This window comes from Stigmatopora nigra, chromosome 5 (assembly GCF_051989575.1).
Source record: "Stigmatopora nigra isolate UIUO_SnigA chromosome 5, RoL_Snig_1.1, whole genome shotgun sequence".
NCBI classification, from domain to species: domain Eukaryota; kingdom Metazoa; phylum Chordata; class Actinopteri; order Syngnathiformes; family Syngnathidae; genus Stigmatopora; species Stigmatopora nigra.
This window is the reverse complement of record NC_135512.1, coordinates 8,195,018-8,210,944: the sequence shown is the minus strand read 5'-3', so window position 1 is coordinate 8,210,944 and position 15,927 is coordinate 8,195,018. Positions and strand designations below refer to the sequence as shown.

Sequence of the window (15,927 nt, the reverse complement as noted above, 5' to 3'; positions counted from 1 at the left end):
TATTCAACCCGTACTTGGGGAAATTCACATATTATTTAAGTAGTACTTATTATCTGAGTAGTGTGAGATTGATAATTTTGTCTTTAAACGAGCTTCTTATGAGTTCAAATTTGACTGCAGGAGTCATTGAGCTAAACACTCAGTAGTGTTCTAATGTGTGACATTTAAATTTTCTGTGACCGAAAGCATAGCCAATAGTTCAGCCCCTCACAGCCCCCCTTGATCAGAAGTTCAAAAGCTATAATAGGAAAATGAGTTGGGGAAAAAAAAGAGAGAGATTTGGGCTGCCTGTTTGCAAAAAGAATAGAAGATTACTGTTAATCTAAACTTGTGTTCTGTATTGTCCTCAAGGCTTTTGGACCTGTCAACACAAGACTACTGTCTGCTTCTAAATAGGCAAAGAGGACAAGGGGCATTTTTAAATAAAATGGTTCACGTCATATTATTTCCACTGCCGGGGGAGATTAATACAATACAAAAGCACTTTCTCCAATATAAATACATTTCAGGGTCCATTTGGGTGCATTAAAGATAAAAGACAACCTCCTAGAGAAACAATAAAACAATATCTTTTTTTGGATGATGTCTTAAATCCATGTCAACCACTGAAGGCAAATATCACATAATATGACTTGTGTTTTTTGCGATGGTAGAAGATGAATAGTGAAAATGCAATAGACATGTTTGTTATGTACTTTACAAAAGTATATGTCTATACACAACAAGTCGACATGCATTCATAGCTGGAGAAGACGTAAGCATGATTTCATTGCTCAAAAGCAGTTCAAACAGTTTTAATAAATAAGGTGCTCTTTTCAAGTGGCACACAAACACTAAGAGAAGAATGGCACTTAGCCAAGTGCAGACCTCTGCCAAGGCCAAACAATCATCATTTCCAGTAGCAGCGAAAATAGGACAAATCCTGCATTTGCCTGTGTTTTCATTACGATTTATGCAGTGTTCCTTGAGAAATTAACGGGAAAGGCAATCCCTTTATCGTGTGTATCACAGCAGAAACAACCTTGTTTGAGGATTGTTTTTTTTAAGGTGTAATCGTGGAGTAAAACATAAAAGGCAGTATTTCCATGAAGTTGCAATAGTAGGTGGTGGTAGCCATTCGATAAATGCCAATACTATTTTTTAACCAATCAAAAGTGAGTATTCCAGATTGCCTGCCTTCTTTGTGATCTTATTAATACCCATTTTAACACCTTTCTGTGCTCCAGATGTGTATTAATAACATGACAAAATGACTACATTCATTAGTGGTGTAATTTTATCCATCTTAATTTATCTTATCATCAGTGGTCTAATAAACTTGCAATTTACATCCCTAAATACTCTAAGAAGACGCTCATTATAGTATCCTTTTTAAAGGAAAATCAACCAAATTCAATAAATTCACAAATAACTTAATCTCAAGCCTCTGTTGTAGAAGTTATAAAAAAAATGAACTTAAGTTTGACTTAATTTTCAGTTCTTATTTGCACTTTCCAATGTCAACATAGCAAACACATACTAAACAATGGACATGGTGATGGAAAAGTATTTTTTCTGAACTATATGTTTTCTTTTTACAAGAAAACGAACATGGAAATAAAGTGTATGGTTTAAATTCAGAGCAAAAGGATGACAAAAGCCACATGATTGAACGTCTATCCTCGTCCATGACACTGACAGACAACCAAATACACCAGCAACTCTTGTGTTTCAAAACTCAGATACATAAACATCCACAATAACAAAGTAGTATTGCATTACTCGCAATAGATAGTTTGAATGGTATTAACAGCAACAATTAAGGCAAATGATTGCCATTGGGACCGTGAAAATACTTGAATTTCACTCTGAAGACCGTTTACTAACCACCTAATGTCTCATGACTGTGAAAGCAACTGCATAATATTAACACGGGACCACAATAATAATGATAATATTTTTGGGTTATAATCAATAGGGCCAGTTGAGCTGTAAAAAGACTACGGGAGTCAGGATAGAAGCCAGACATCATGTCCTAGCTATTAACTCCACACTGCCAGGCTCATCTATCTTAATTGGTCATCCATTAGCCTGCATTAAAGGGAGACACGGGATAATAACAGTAATGATGCCGATGATGGAATTAGACTGCGGCAACACACGTCATCCTTGCCGCATCGCTCTCGGAATCACAACGAGTTCCAACCGACCGACGCATGGACAGATGGACGTCAAGATTAAATAAATGACTCCTGAATGTTATTGAGCTGTTGTGTGTGCGTGAAAAAGTGCGCGAGAACAAACAGAGGTCATGCAAATTTGGGTGGAAAAAAGTGGCTTGCGCTCAGGGGTGTGTAAATGAATTTAACAGCACGCAGACAACTAGCTTAGAAACAGCACCTGTGCCAATCTGCAGCGCTACAGGATGGACAGATGCTGGTCCAGGTGTGTGCGTGATGACGATTGGCGGCGGCGATCTATGACCCGAGCAGCTGCACGCAAACGGAACTTACGGCGGGCACCTGATCAGGCCACACGCAGACTTATAAAAACTCCTTCCTGTTGTAAATGGTAGGTGTTAGTGATGATTACACTAATATCCAGGTAGCAATGAATTTGGATTTTTAATAAAATGGTGCCTTGATTTTCAAATGAGCCAATTTAGTCGTTTTTGACACCAGTCATTGCCTAATCAGTTTTCTGCTTTGGTTTACTTCAGTGTCAGACATGGCACTGATTGAGGAAAGTTTAGGGTAAAAAAGGAATTAATTCATTTACTGACATCCGTTTTCTTAGGAGACCTATTCAAATTAGACACTGTTTTAGAGTATCGGGATTGAGCGTTCCAGACTCATTTAGAGTTGTTTGACAATACAAACACCAAACAAAACCAAAGAAGTAATTCCCTTATTCATCCCAGGAAGAAAAAAAAAATCTATTCATCAAAATCTGCTTAGATCAAGAGGAAGCGACAAGAAACATTTCAAGCACAAGAGTTAATTCATGCCACTCTTTTCTCTTTTGGTACTAACTTTTTACTAAATTCAGTGCTTGTGAGTAAATAAAGTGGACATAAATCTATTCAGTTGCAGGCAATGAGTTAAAAGTCAATTATAGCAAAAGTCCTCAAGCCCAATTCCCAACCTCACGGTACAGTTTGAAGAGTTGTGCCTTTCATGTAACTTTGAGTAAAGATCATTTTATTTAAAAAATATCGGTTGCATTGATGTTTTGAAGAAGCCTTTTTCTCAGGCCCCATTATTCCTCGATCAATAATCATTGTTTACACTCTGGAAGAATGCCATTTTCCAACTATTGCTGAAGGCTTATTATGCCTCATAATAAGATCCACAGGAATTTCTAATCAAGCGTGACGGCAGCATTCACCAATTTAAAAGGTGATAGCCCATGAAATGAACAGCTTAGTGTCATAGAATCAGCAAGCTATGCTGGAAAGGCCTGAAAAGAGACAACTGAGTGAATGGGGGGGCCTCACACTCACAACAGCCCACCAACCTAACTGTAAATAAATGCTTCATTAACTATTTAAAAGGGTATCAACGGCAACCGTGTCATGGCGCGGATAGGCAGTGATCTGTCCGGGAGACATTGATCTTTTTCATAAGGAACATAAAGAGCGACCAAAGAAATACTCATCATATTTCAGCGCCAGTCAATTCGGTTCATTAGGGCCGCTCTAGTTCCTGCTGCGGCCCTGTATCGATTTTGCCGCTGTCAGCGCAGTGTTATTTTCTACTAAGTAGATAGTGGACTCACAAAATTGGTATTTATACAGCGTGTGGTCAAATTCGGTCATGCAGTAGTTGAACAAACACTGCGGATCCTCTCAAATTGAAGACAACCGAGGTCAGTGAAATGCTATTTCGTATATCAAATCTTTTTAGGAAAAAAATAAATGTACCTGTCAGGTTGAACAAATAAGTAAAAAAAACAATAGACTTTTGAGCCAAAGGTAAGACCACCTGTATCTAAACTGTTCCACAAAGGAGCCCAGTGGCTACTTCAGGATTTAAACCAGCCAAACAAGACAACACCTTTGCACCAATCCGGTGTCTTACAAATGTAATCAGTCGATTGCAGTCATGTGCTGCAGGAAGGGGAGTGCCACAACACCGATAGCTGGTGGGCAAGGTTTAGTCTGTGGGAATATAGCTCATCCTAATGGCATTCCTTACCCTTATTCCTTAACTGCCTCCCCCACCAACCCTCCCCATCAGCGTCTTTGCCTCTCTAAGCCTTTCCTCTAGGGCTGCTGTCAGACAGAACTTTTATTGCCATTCTAACTGACAGCAGGGAGCCGCTGGGATTGGCTGAACAACCAGCGGCCGCCCGTCATGCCACCCGGCTCACAGGTGCACAGCGTCTGACAGATAATGCCAGCTAAAACCCAGGCCAATCCAGCACTTGCACTTTATTTGGCGGGTGGGGGTTTCCAGGGATGGTGGCGAGAGCGATGCTTAGGTATAATAAAGAGGGCATTTTTTTGGGACATTGTGTCAAAAAACGAGTTGTTCACTTAAAAAGTGACCACTCAGACACTTATACTCCTCCATTCTGTGAATGGTGGTATAGGTTTCGCAAATTTTGCCATATAATCCTTAATGCTGGCGACTTTGTACTCAAGAAAGTATTTTTCTAGTAAAATAAGCAGAAGAAAAATATTCTGAAACTATTTGACTCAAACAAAATATATGCTAAGAGATTCTAAGACTTTTTCTTCTCCAAATGTCATTACGCCTCTGTTAAAAAATCATCCAAGAATGGCTAAAAACAAAACATTTGACTACACTGAAGTGGCTTTATCTAAAACCTATTGAAGAAAGAACCCTTCAAATCTGAGACAAAAAGAGCAGTTTGCTGATGTAGAGTGAGGTAAAATATTCACTAAGAGGTGTCGCTATCACTTCAGTTTGATTGCAGTTATTACCTGAAAACGAGCAAAAAAATACTCGGTTGGTCCACGATTGTTGCATTAGTTTATATCTAAAAACAGTTAAACTAAATTGTGTCAAGGCTCAATGGTAAAGGATATAGCATCAAAGCGGTTTAAACTGCCTTGAAGGTGGAAAACTTCAACACGAGTGAGTCAATTTACATTTTATTGGTACATTTTCCTTTTCAATCCTATCTGTTTCAAAGTTATCTCGATGTTGTCCCCAGTTTCTTTCTGTCTGTCTTCATTTTGCCAGCGTGAGTTGTGAGTGATTTTATCATTGAACAAAATCAGCTGTCTCAAATATGCGATAAACCAGAGTAAATTGATGATTAAACAGTACATGATTCAAAAACAAATTTTCCCCACAAAAGCCTAGAAATCTCAAAATAGTTGCCCTTTCATCACTATAATCACCACTTTATATCTGCATTTTAGATTTACTAGGGTTAGCTTTGTTTGATATGTATTATTTTGCAATGATATGTAATATATAATCTTGAAACCATGCACCATATACCATGTGGTATAATGTCTCAACAATAATCACATTACTTTATTATCCAGGAAGTTATATGAATGGAGTTTATCCAAATTTATCGTTGGAACATTTTTTTCTATAAAAAAACAGTGTATTCTCATGCACGAATGTCACTAAGTAACTAATTTGGCTTGACACTTGTCTGCATTACAACTGAACAAACAAATCAACTTAACTAATGACTAATTAAACACAGACTTCTTTCTGTGAGACCATTTTCTTGCTCCACTAGTATCCTCATTTCTTCAGGGCTAATTCAGAGTCCAACAAAACCATTTAACTGTCATTAGCAGTCAACGTCCTGCAAAAAAAAAAAAAAATCCTCCGTCTTTATTAGAGGTCACTGCAAAGTCACATACGAGACAGCTGAGTGGCGCTTTTCCCCCAGATTTAAAGGAATGCTCCTGCACCTGACGGCTGACCCCGAGAGAGAAAACAGGGCAATTAAATTTGGAATTTCCCTATGGAAATTAATAATTCATCTCTTTTTTTTTATTTATATATACAACACTCTACAATACATAGCCAGTGGGCACGCGTGGACCATAAGTGAACGTCAAAATAAGATGACGACGACGACCTTGACAGGGGTGGATTGTATCTGCTGGCAAGGTGAGCTCTGCACTGTTTGTGACATTGAATATTCCCACGAGAGGTTTCAGCTGAGTGGCAGATTGTTACATTAACATTTTATTTTTTGCCCTGACATTAGTAATAATGGAAACGTTAGCACATTGGCCCAGACATTCAATATGTAGTTTGTGAATGGCTGCGTTATCTCAGCTGTTTAGAGAAGGGATGGTATCACAAATACACGAACACACACACACACACATAGTCCGAGAACTCAATCCAACAGCTATAACAGGGAGACAGAATGGCATCAACCCCTATTATCTGGTCCCTACGCTATGAACACAAAAGGCTCCACGGAACAAAAATCCAATCAGTGCTCTGTGGGAGGATTTGCTCTATGGCAGTGCTCGGCAACACTGGTGGCTCTACTGGTGACAAAGAAATCATCTCGGAGTCTCCAACCTATTTACTGCCTAGGTCAAACCCCCCCCTTCTTGGCCAAAGAGGACAGGCAAGATTCTTAGGTGCTTTCCATTCCCACATGCGGCAAGCAGAAGCACGTAGTCCACTGTGTTGTGTACGTAGCGTGAAATTAGTATATTTACTCGGAACATTTGGGTGTGGAGATTGGTCTGGAAATAATTGTTTGATGACGAATAATTTCAACATGAAGCCGGAGGCCAAATCTTCTTACCAACCACATTTCTTTGTGTGCTACATTAGCACCCAGGTCCCATCGTTCATTAGCATGCCGCTGCTTATTTAGCCATGCTGCGGAGAAGCATTCAATAAAACAAACTGCTCAATATGAAGCGGCGGCAGCAGCAAGTGCCCCCCCCCGCCTCACCTCACCCCAAACACCCCTCTCCTCCCTCTCTCCCATCAGCAGCCATCCCCTTCTTTATGTGATTTTTATACTGCAACAAAATGGAAGCGTGGCATCACGTGGTGAAAAGGAGGGTGATAAAATTGGCAAATTCACATAGTCCAGATCCGCAATCAAACCAATAAAAAGAGAAACTCTTTTCTCAGTTCATCATATAAACAAAAAGCATGTTTTTTAAAACCCATGTTTCCCTTTTTTTCTCCCCTTTAGTGTTGATGTTGCACCTCCTTTCAGGTGCCTCTGTGAAAACAAATCTCTTCAGCTTGCCAGCTTAAAAGTCTACTCTTCCAAGCGGAAATTCAAGCGTCCAAAAAAAAAAACAAAGATTCCTATCAGCTCAGGTCTATGTACACCCAGCAGAAGATTGTGCACAGTATGTTCTTCCTATTTTTATATCCACAGCAAAAGCTGCAGTGTTTTTTGCTGCGTTACCGCTACTTTTATTGTTTCTAATTAAAGGAATACGGCACCACAGGAACCAATTGAAGAAGACTGCAGTTCAAACTCTAGTTTGAATTCTAAAAAAAGGGGGCCCGGGAGCTCATTATGATCACTCTCCACAAATACTGGGAATGTGTTAAAAAGTTTTGCAACTTTGTGACGGGGAAGCAAAAAATAATAAAGAATAAATGTAGAAAAGGTAGCGGTCAAAGCCAGAAAAACAACAACAAAAAAAGTTTCCTTCAAAGTCAGACAGTAATAGCTGCCACAAAAAGCAATAACTAATCTGTCTCCATTTGAAGGCTTGAGAGGGAGGCAGGCTTCAACAAAACTATGACAGAATTCAGTGGGCACAATTTGCTAAATGCACCACGCAGCGTGAGGACAGCGACATGGAACTATACCCAGACACATATAAAGTGCTTTTTTGTTGCTGTTTTTTTACTCGTTCATAGACTGCTGGGCCAATCAGAAGCAATTATAAGACGTAGTTGGGACTAACATTGACCATTTTCATGGGCATTACAAAAAAATTATAATAAGGGACACTAGTTAAGTTGTTAACAAATTAACAACAACATTTTATGTACTTATTTTTTGCATAAAATGAATTCAAACTGGGAGATTTGGCTGTGAATACTCTTTTTTCAGTGCCATTGACAGCAGTTGACATCCCAATTCATTATAACTGGAATAAACTTTTTGTAAGAGTTAAATAAAAACATATAATTTGTACATCATAACACCTTTTAAAACATCTAAAATGTTAAATTGATTTTTTTTGTGACATGTATATAATTCAAAAGCAAATGCATAAATGCATACATATTCTTATGTTCATCTCTACCAATGAAACAGTGTTCAGCATGGCAATATGGCAAGTATAAACTAGAGGTCCGTGTTGGTTAATAATATATTCATTCAAATTAATATTACTACAGGCAAATTTTGCCTTAATTTCTGCAACAAAATCAACTTGTTTTGTGGCATCTTGCAAACGGCGTACTTCCGTCGGGGCCGTCGTGACCCACTTTGAAATTGCAATTTGTCACTGAATGCTGTTTCCATGGGAACAATACAGCTAAAGTGATTGAGTTTCCGATCGTGTGGCAAATACAAGGTCCGGGTTGAACTGTATTATTCTCATTCTCTCTGTTAGACAAAAGTAATGTGAAACGTTGAATACTATCAGCACTGGGCTGGATACAAAGGTAACCAAGCTCAGTGGAAGAGTGCACAGTGCCTTTGGCTCAAAATGCAAAGTGAGGAACAAATGACATTTACAACTAACGTTAGTCTCAATTGCCTGTAAACAATTGTTAACATGTTACTTATTCATAAAATAGTCGTGGCTACTACTTAAAACAACTAGCTTACAACCGCATGCACGTCCGTAAACGTCCATGCATTTTCATCCCATACAATTTTAGTGCCTATTTTTCTCTTCTACTTTGCAGCTTACATTCACATCTGCATATGTAAAGTATTTTTCACATGCATATTGACCGTTGATGTTCATTCCATTACCAACTGCTTATATAGAGACTATTTATGATAAATTGTTTTTTCTTCTTCTTAAAGTTCTCTATAATACTGCCTGCTTTCGCATTCACTTTTGGAGATCTATCCATTTATTCATGAAGTTTGCACATTCACATATATAGCATTTATTATTCATGTAAAGTTCCTACATACAACGCTTTTCTCTGCTAATGTATATTTTGGGCACATTTGTTTTATAATCTTCTAGTGTGCTGCTAATATGCACTTTAAAGCTACAAAAAAAAATCAACGTAATTTTTCCCATTTCTGCGGTAATAAAGGCTTCTTCAGCTGCATTGAATTTCTGTTTCACCGTGACAGCGGAATAGCACAAAACATTTAGGGAATGCCCGTCATGGCGTTGGATGCAGACGTACTGCATTCATGTGCCGGCGTCCTCTCAAACCTGCCCGGATTTCATGAATATGATTGACCTTTTTTCCTCGCCGTAATGCTGAGAGCGCATAAAAGGCGAAAGGAGAAACTAAAGAGCAGCGAGCCGAGTTGATTTACAACAACACATTATGGTGCGCCGACTGCACATATGGAAAAGGACAATCTAATCGATGGGCCAAAAGAATGACAATGGCCTCTCAAATCAATGCCCGCACCCCATTTTCTCACTCTGAGAAGACAAAGCATTCAGGTGGTTTTTCTGCTCTGGTTCCGTGTGAATGCGTATGTGCGGTGGCAGTTAATTTGTGTTGCTGTTGCTGTGGTAAAAAGCGTTGCCGGGACTAATCATTATTTAGTTGTGGCGGGGCTGGAAAGGTCAGCAGTCTGAAATGTCAGGCTGTGTTCAACAGGAGCCAGATGCGGCGGCGTGCCGCTCAAGTGTCCAATTAAGGAGGGTCGAGAGAGGTTTGAGTGGGTCTCTGTGTGGGTGCTGCCCACGTGAGATCGGGAAATAACACTGAGAAGGTAGACAAGATAGATGTGGCGCCGTGTGGCACTTTCACCCCTCGGATGCTATGTACACAAAGCTTGGATATCCAGTTCAAGTCAATGACGGGAAATAACGTTAACCAGCTACAGAAATGAACACAATGAAAGAACACGTCAACCACTAGGGTGGTAATAATGTTTGTTAGCCCCCAGTGATTCTTTCCTGCTGTCGATGAGACAGTGTGAGAATGATAGTAAATGAGGTAGGCTAACACCAATGTGAGACCATGAGATAGTTGTCATTGTGATTGGATGGCAACCAGTATAGTTTCTTTTATGCCTCTGGTGCAAAAGTCAGCTGACATCACTCGGGTCCACCCGTGATGAGCACAAGTACTACAAAAAAAAAGGAATGGACTTTTTGCAACTTATTCGGAGTAATGATACTTGATAACTGGATGTTTTGTAATTGAAAACAGTATAAATATATACATACATTTACATTTGAGTAAGAACACAGAATTAATGACATGTTAGTTCTCAATCTGGATAAAAAAGGGAGTATGTAAAGCTATCTACAGTACAGAAGATAGATCTTAGGCCGATGAAGTCTGGTGGCACAGTGTCAAAGTCCGATAGGATGCCCTTTTGGCACAATTTTTTTATTATATTGTTTTATTTTATCAGCCTTAGTCAGAGTTGCCACTTTTAACGTTCCTTCCACCCGACCAGTAGAAAAATAAAAATTCAAAACCTTTTGTCAAACTAAATACATCTGAAACCTTTAACATTATCTTTATAAAATGACAATATGAACAATGAGACAAAATATATAAGTAGTTGCTGTTCCAGTATTGAAAGCCTCATTTGTACTTTGGTATGGAAACGACCATTATTGCAATAGCTTTCAGCCTTCTTATCAGACAATGGGACTGTATTGGTATCGATGCGCTATTCTCCTTTCTAAACTTAGAATTAGACGGTAGATAAGAAAAAAAATAACAACACTCAATGCGCATTAAGCTAGAAAATGCATTCTCTGAGGTCAGATCTGAATAGATTGTGCTGTTTATCTGTCTTTCTGAGTGACTGCTCAGATCTGTGTTTTCCCTCTATTTGACAACTTTCCATTTAGTAAAGCAATACTGTGCATCTTCAGTGAGTTACTCTCAAAATTCTGATCCAATTTATTCCTTTGCAGACAGCAGAATATACAGAGAAAAGTACCCTACGGGTAAATCCAAGTTTAGAAAGTAATATTTCAAATAACTGGGAACTTTATCCGCCCAGTTTCAAACTAAGTTCAACCTAGAATTCGCTGCTTAATCTTGCTCATAAAAGAAGAACCTTAAATCAACATCCACAAACATATCTCCACTTATTTTTGCTTTTTGTCTAAACCACACCACAAAACTTGACATACATTTTGCTAGAATTCGCTGCTTAATCTTGCTAATGAAAAAAAAGAACCTTAAATCAACATCCACAAACATATCTCCACTTATTTTTTGCTTCTTGTTTAAACCACACCACAAAACTTGACATACATTTTGCCTCGTAATTTCCGTCACAACCTGGCAACCTTTAAAACGCTTTAAAAAAGTGTAATTCCATAGACAGGATGTTTAATTTGTCACTTGGCAGCAGGAGGTGTTACAGTGGGTATTTTTAACTTTTACTCACACCCTCATTCCTTCCTGCCTCATCTCTCACTATGGCTGCCCTCTATCAAGCTGTGAAGACCAACCAGCATCAGTATCGCTGCCGTCTGTAAGAACAGCTGCAATGTAAACCTCCAAAATTAACCTGCACTGCAAGAGACTCACGTCTGCGTGATTCTAATCAAAGCACATTAGATCTCGCAAATACATTGGACATATGGGTCTCTCTCTAGACCTCCACCGTGCCCATCTGGTTCTCCTCTCATAGTTTGCAAACTTCCGCTCTGCTCACTCTCCACATCGACGCATCCTTTGCCCAAGCAACAAAGGTGCGACATTGTGACGCCAGCAACAATACATCAACACATGCTCGTAGCAGAGCTTTCGTCTAAACAACTAGCAATGTAGAGCTACCAATTGGGTAGAGCTGTCCCAAAGTAATCTGGTCCCAACAGCGTAGATAATGGAAAAAGCAAGACTTACCACGATTGGTGATGGTTAACAGGTCCAACTGTCGTTGTTGCTGAAAGAAAGAGAAAATTGTGATTAAAATAGAGACATTTTTACAACTGATAATCAAGCTATTGCAATATTTTCAAGTGAGTAAGGGTCAATGACTGAAGCAATATTTTGTAGTGTAGCTTTTGGGATATTTTAAACTCCACATTATAATAATGTGCACTGGTTGAAACTATGTTTTTTTTTTTGTATCCCTGTGTCAGTTTTGTAATATTATTTGTGTTCCAATTTTATTTTTCATTAAGTAATGCAGGCTTCTTGTTAGATGCTGTTGCAATTTGTGTACACATGCGCCATCACATAAAAAAAGAAGGCTGTGTGAGATGCATTCAGATATACTTTGTAAACAAACAGAATGTTAGATTCAAGAAATGATCTGGGAAATTTGCATTGGTGTCAAAATGCATTCGAAAATAAAATGTACAACAAAGTTGGAATGATGTTTTTTTGTTTCTTTTGGTGTTTTCAGTATTAAGTTGAATCTATGAGTTGAATATATTCAATACTTTTCATAGTCTTTGACCTCAATTCTCCATATGTTCTTTTTGAATTACTTTGAGTTGTTTGTATTTAACTAATAGCAATGGCATCTACCATTCTATAATAAGATGGAGCTACCAAGTATTCAAAATTGCATTTTACTGCACAATATGTGTCATTCTCTTGTGTGTTCAGTTTGTAATCAACTACTCAAAACCATCAATGTCAGTCTTTTTAAGTGACTCTTCAAATTCTGCCAACTAATCAGTTGGCTATGCATATGGTAGATAAAATATAACAGAACTGATCATTGATCTAAAAAAAAAAATCTCTAATCTTGATCTTGAAGCTCTCACTTTCTCACACATCCACACAGCCACCCACCCACCCACACACACTTGACAAGGGAGCACTGCAGTAATCACCACCTCAGCCCTCTTGAACCAACAATCCCCCAGGAAAGAAGATATCCAAGGAATGGATGAGAGGTCTGGATGTGCAAGTGTGTGTGTGTGTGTGCGTGTGTGCGTGTGTGCATGTGTGTGTCGCATTGGCGAGGTCACGGTCAAAGCCACACATGATTTACATCCAGCCACATTAACCAGTTGCTTGGAGGGAAAAGCAAAGAGACTCTTATAGAAAACTCAGAGCTCTTCTTGCCGTGCATAAACGTGTCAAGTGGCACATGCTAATGGCTGACTAAACATTCATTTAGGATTTAGTGGGAGCACTTACAAAGACAGACATATGGCATATAACATAGGGGGATGTTGCATTAGATCAGGGGTGTCAAAAATACGGCCCGCGGGCCGGAACCGGCCCGTCTGGTGGTTTGGTACGGCCCGGGGAAGAAAGCTGCATTGTATGAAAAAATTTTTTTTTCTTTAAAATTTGTAGTTCTTGTATTATCCGTTAGTACGTGCAAACAACATGAATTGACATTTATTTATGTTCTTATGTTATTCTCTTGTTCATAATGTAAAAGGAAAATTCTTTTAATAAACATTTTGATAATTTACTCATTCTTTGCACTAATGATTAGTATTAGTGACTAATACAAAGGAAAAAGTTGGCTTATTGTTAGTTCTATGTAATTTTGCAATGAGTTTACTGGTCCGGCTCGCTTGATCTCAAATTAAGCTGTATTCGGCCCGCGGACCAATGGGAGTTTGACACCCCTGGCATAGGGGGACGTTGCATTAGAAGGTCAGAATGGTAAAATAGCAACTAGGAAAATTAAATATAGGGAAAAATCATTTTTAATATTAAGTAAAGAACTCAAATGACAAACGACGGTCAAAAGAGAGTTGCTGTAAGTAAGACGTAGGACAATTTCAAAATAAAATAACGGACACAGGACATGTCGTATTGACGTTTTGGGGAATTTTGTAACTTGGATCATGTCGTCGTATATTGGATCAGTCATTTAACTTTGAAAAGCCATTTAAGTGATGTGGTGGTATTAAGCAAATTTTGTCTATTTTACATAATAGAATTAATATAGGCATAGAAGCATTTGTTGTATGTATGAGTATTTGAAACAAAGATGACACGGTAGTCTGCTTGTGAGGTGATGAGCCTCATGGAAGGAAGCTGGCTGGGTGACCAAGCAAGCAAGCAGTAGAGGTCACTGTGACAACATGAGCCATACAAGTGTGGCTGATATCACACACTTTGTCCACCAGGGTCCTACTTTAACAGTAACACACACAAACCCTAAAAACTGTTGCTACTACCAGCAAATAGAAGAAATGGACCCACAGAAATGAATAACACTAAAATATCCGGGCCCAAATTTATGTCACAGAAATGATTTAGGGACATTTATCCCTCTTGGAGCCACAAATTGTCTTGAATATTTAATATTTAACAACTTGCCAAAGAGAAAGACAGAACATACTTAAATATTTGTATCATCTGTTTGTATTTCATGTATATTATACCATTCTATCCACTTGACCTTCCAATTATGATATCACCTTATTGATTGGATGGAGTCTTTCCCATCAGCCTTTGAATTGGAAGTGGGGTCCACCTAAGCATATCCAAGCAGTTCCAAAGTAAATGGATGAATCATGTTTTAAATGTCAAACTCTATGGAGAGTGAGATGATCACTTTGGTTCTTTAGCAACCTCTGCTGGCTATAAAAAAGTGCAAACTGAAACTACTTTGTAGAGTTTAGTCCAGAGAAGTATAAAAGGATACATGTGAAATGCATTTTCATTTATACACAACATATTATCAAGGTAATGTTGTTCGATATAATTTAGAAATATTAGCCATAACAAAAAAAACTAACAGAACTTGAACATTTCAATTGTCCCTATTAAAAAAGTTTTTAGTACAATTTGACAGTCAACTAATAAAAAAATAAAATTATTATTGAATAAATCACACATTTACAGGGTATTTTCTAAAGCACATTACCTAACCAAATAAGATAATATCCCTTTTTCCGCATAAGCTTAACTAACTTTGGCATATCAGCGCATGAGGACACAAAAACAAAAAAGGGTGTAAAGGTCTCAGACCGTCCGTCTCCAGACGATGACCTAGTGTGACGGTCAGGGCGGGGATGACACACACACTTTGCTTATTCTCAGCACATATATCTTGCTTTCTCAGCAAAAAGTAAATTCAGCCATAAAATGTGAAAGAAGCAAGCTGTTTCCAGTAACAAAGAAGAGAAGGAGGAAAGCGAAAGTAACTTGACATCATGAGGCCATACCAAACGATTCTGATTGGTGCAAACCACACCATGCCTCACATATATGATCATTAAGTCTAAAAGACTCTAATGAGCAACAGTCTAAACTTGGGGTCTTGTTTTTTTTTTAAATTTCAAATGCAAAGTATTAGAGTGTAAAAACAATATGATGACAATACTCTCACGAAAAAAATACTGTTGTGAATAGAATCAAGCAATATTAATCACAATTCATTCTTTCAAGTATTTTGGGGCTTTCATGTTTTACAGCTGTACTAAAAAAAATATTGATTTATTTACCTAATCAAGCCCAGGGCAGTGCTTCTATTCTTGGATGTTTATTAATGCAGCGGCTGATAAAGTTCGATTTGTGCCTCCATAAGTGGAAAGATGCAATTTTGTAGGAGCGTTAAAACCAATGAAAATTGATATTCTGACTAAAAGACAAACTGCTTGGATTCTGTATGAATGCTGCTATCAGATTCTCGACTTACTTCTATCTATAGTCACGTTTCCATACTCATTGGTTTATTTTTATAGGGCAGGGGTTCAAAAAATAGCCATTTAGGTTGAATTTGACAATCAGAAAATCTTAATTAATTTCTAAATATTTGAATTAGTACAAGTAAGATCGGTGGAGCCATTTTAATATGCTTTTCAAATGTGCCGGCATTAATATATAATTCCAATTATAAGTGCAACACCTACATTCTGAATAGCTAAATATTCAATCTTAATCTACTCAAACAAATAAT

At 38.2% G+C, this 15,927-nt stretch overlaps 1 protein-coding gene across 1 annotated transcript in view; it reads right to left on the bottom strand.

The window, feature by feature from the left end:
• The window catches only part of agbl4 (AGBL carboxypeptidase 4), a 201,305-nt gene that overhangs the window by 58,542 nt on the left and 126,836 nt on the right, over window positions 1-15,927 (bottom strand). The window contains exon 6 of the mRNA XM_077716531.1: window positions 11,949-11,988. Coding sequence (XP_077572657.1) covers window positions 11,949-11,988 — 40 coding nt within the window. The remainder of the gene's footprint in view (window positions 1-11,948; window positions 11,989-15,927) is intronic.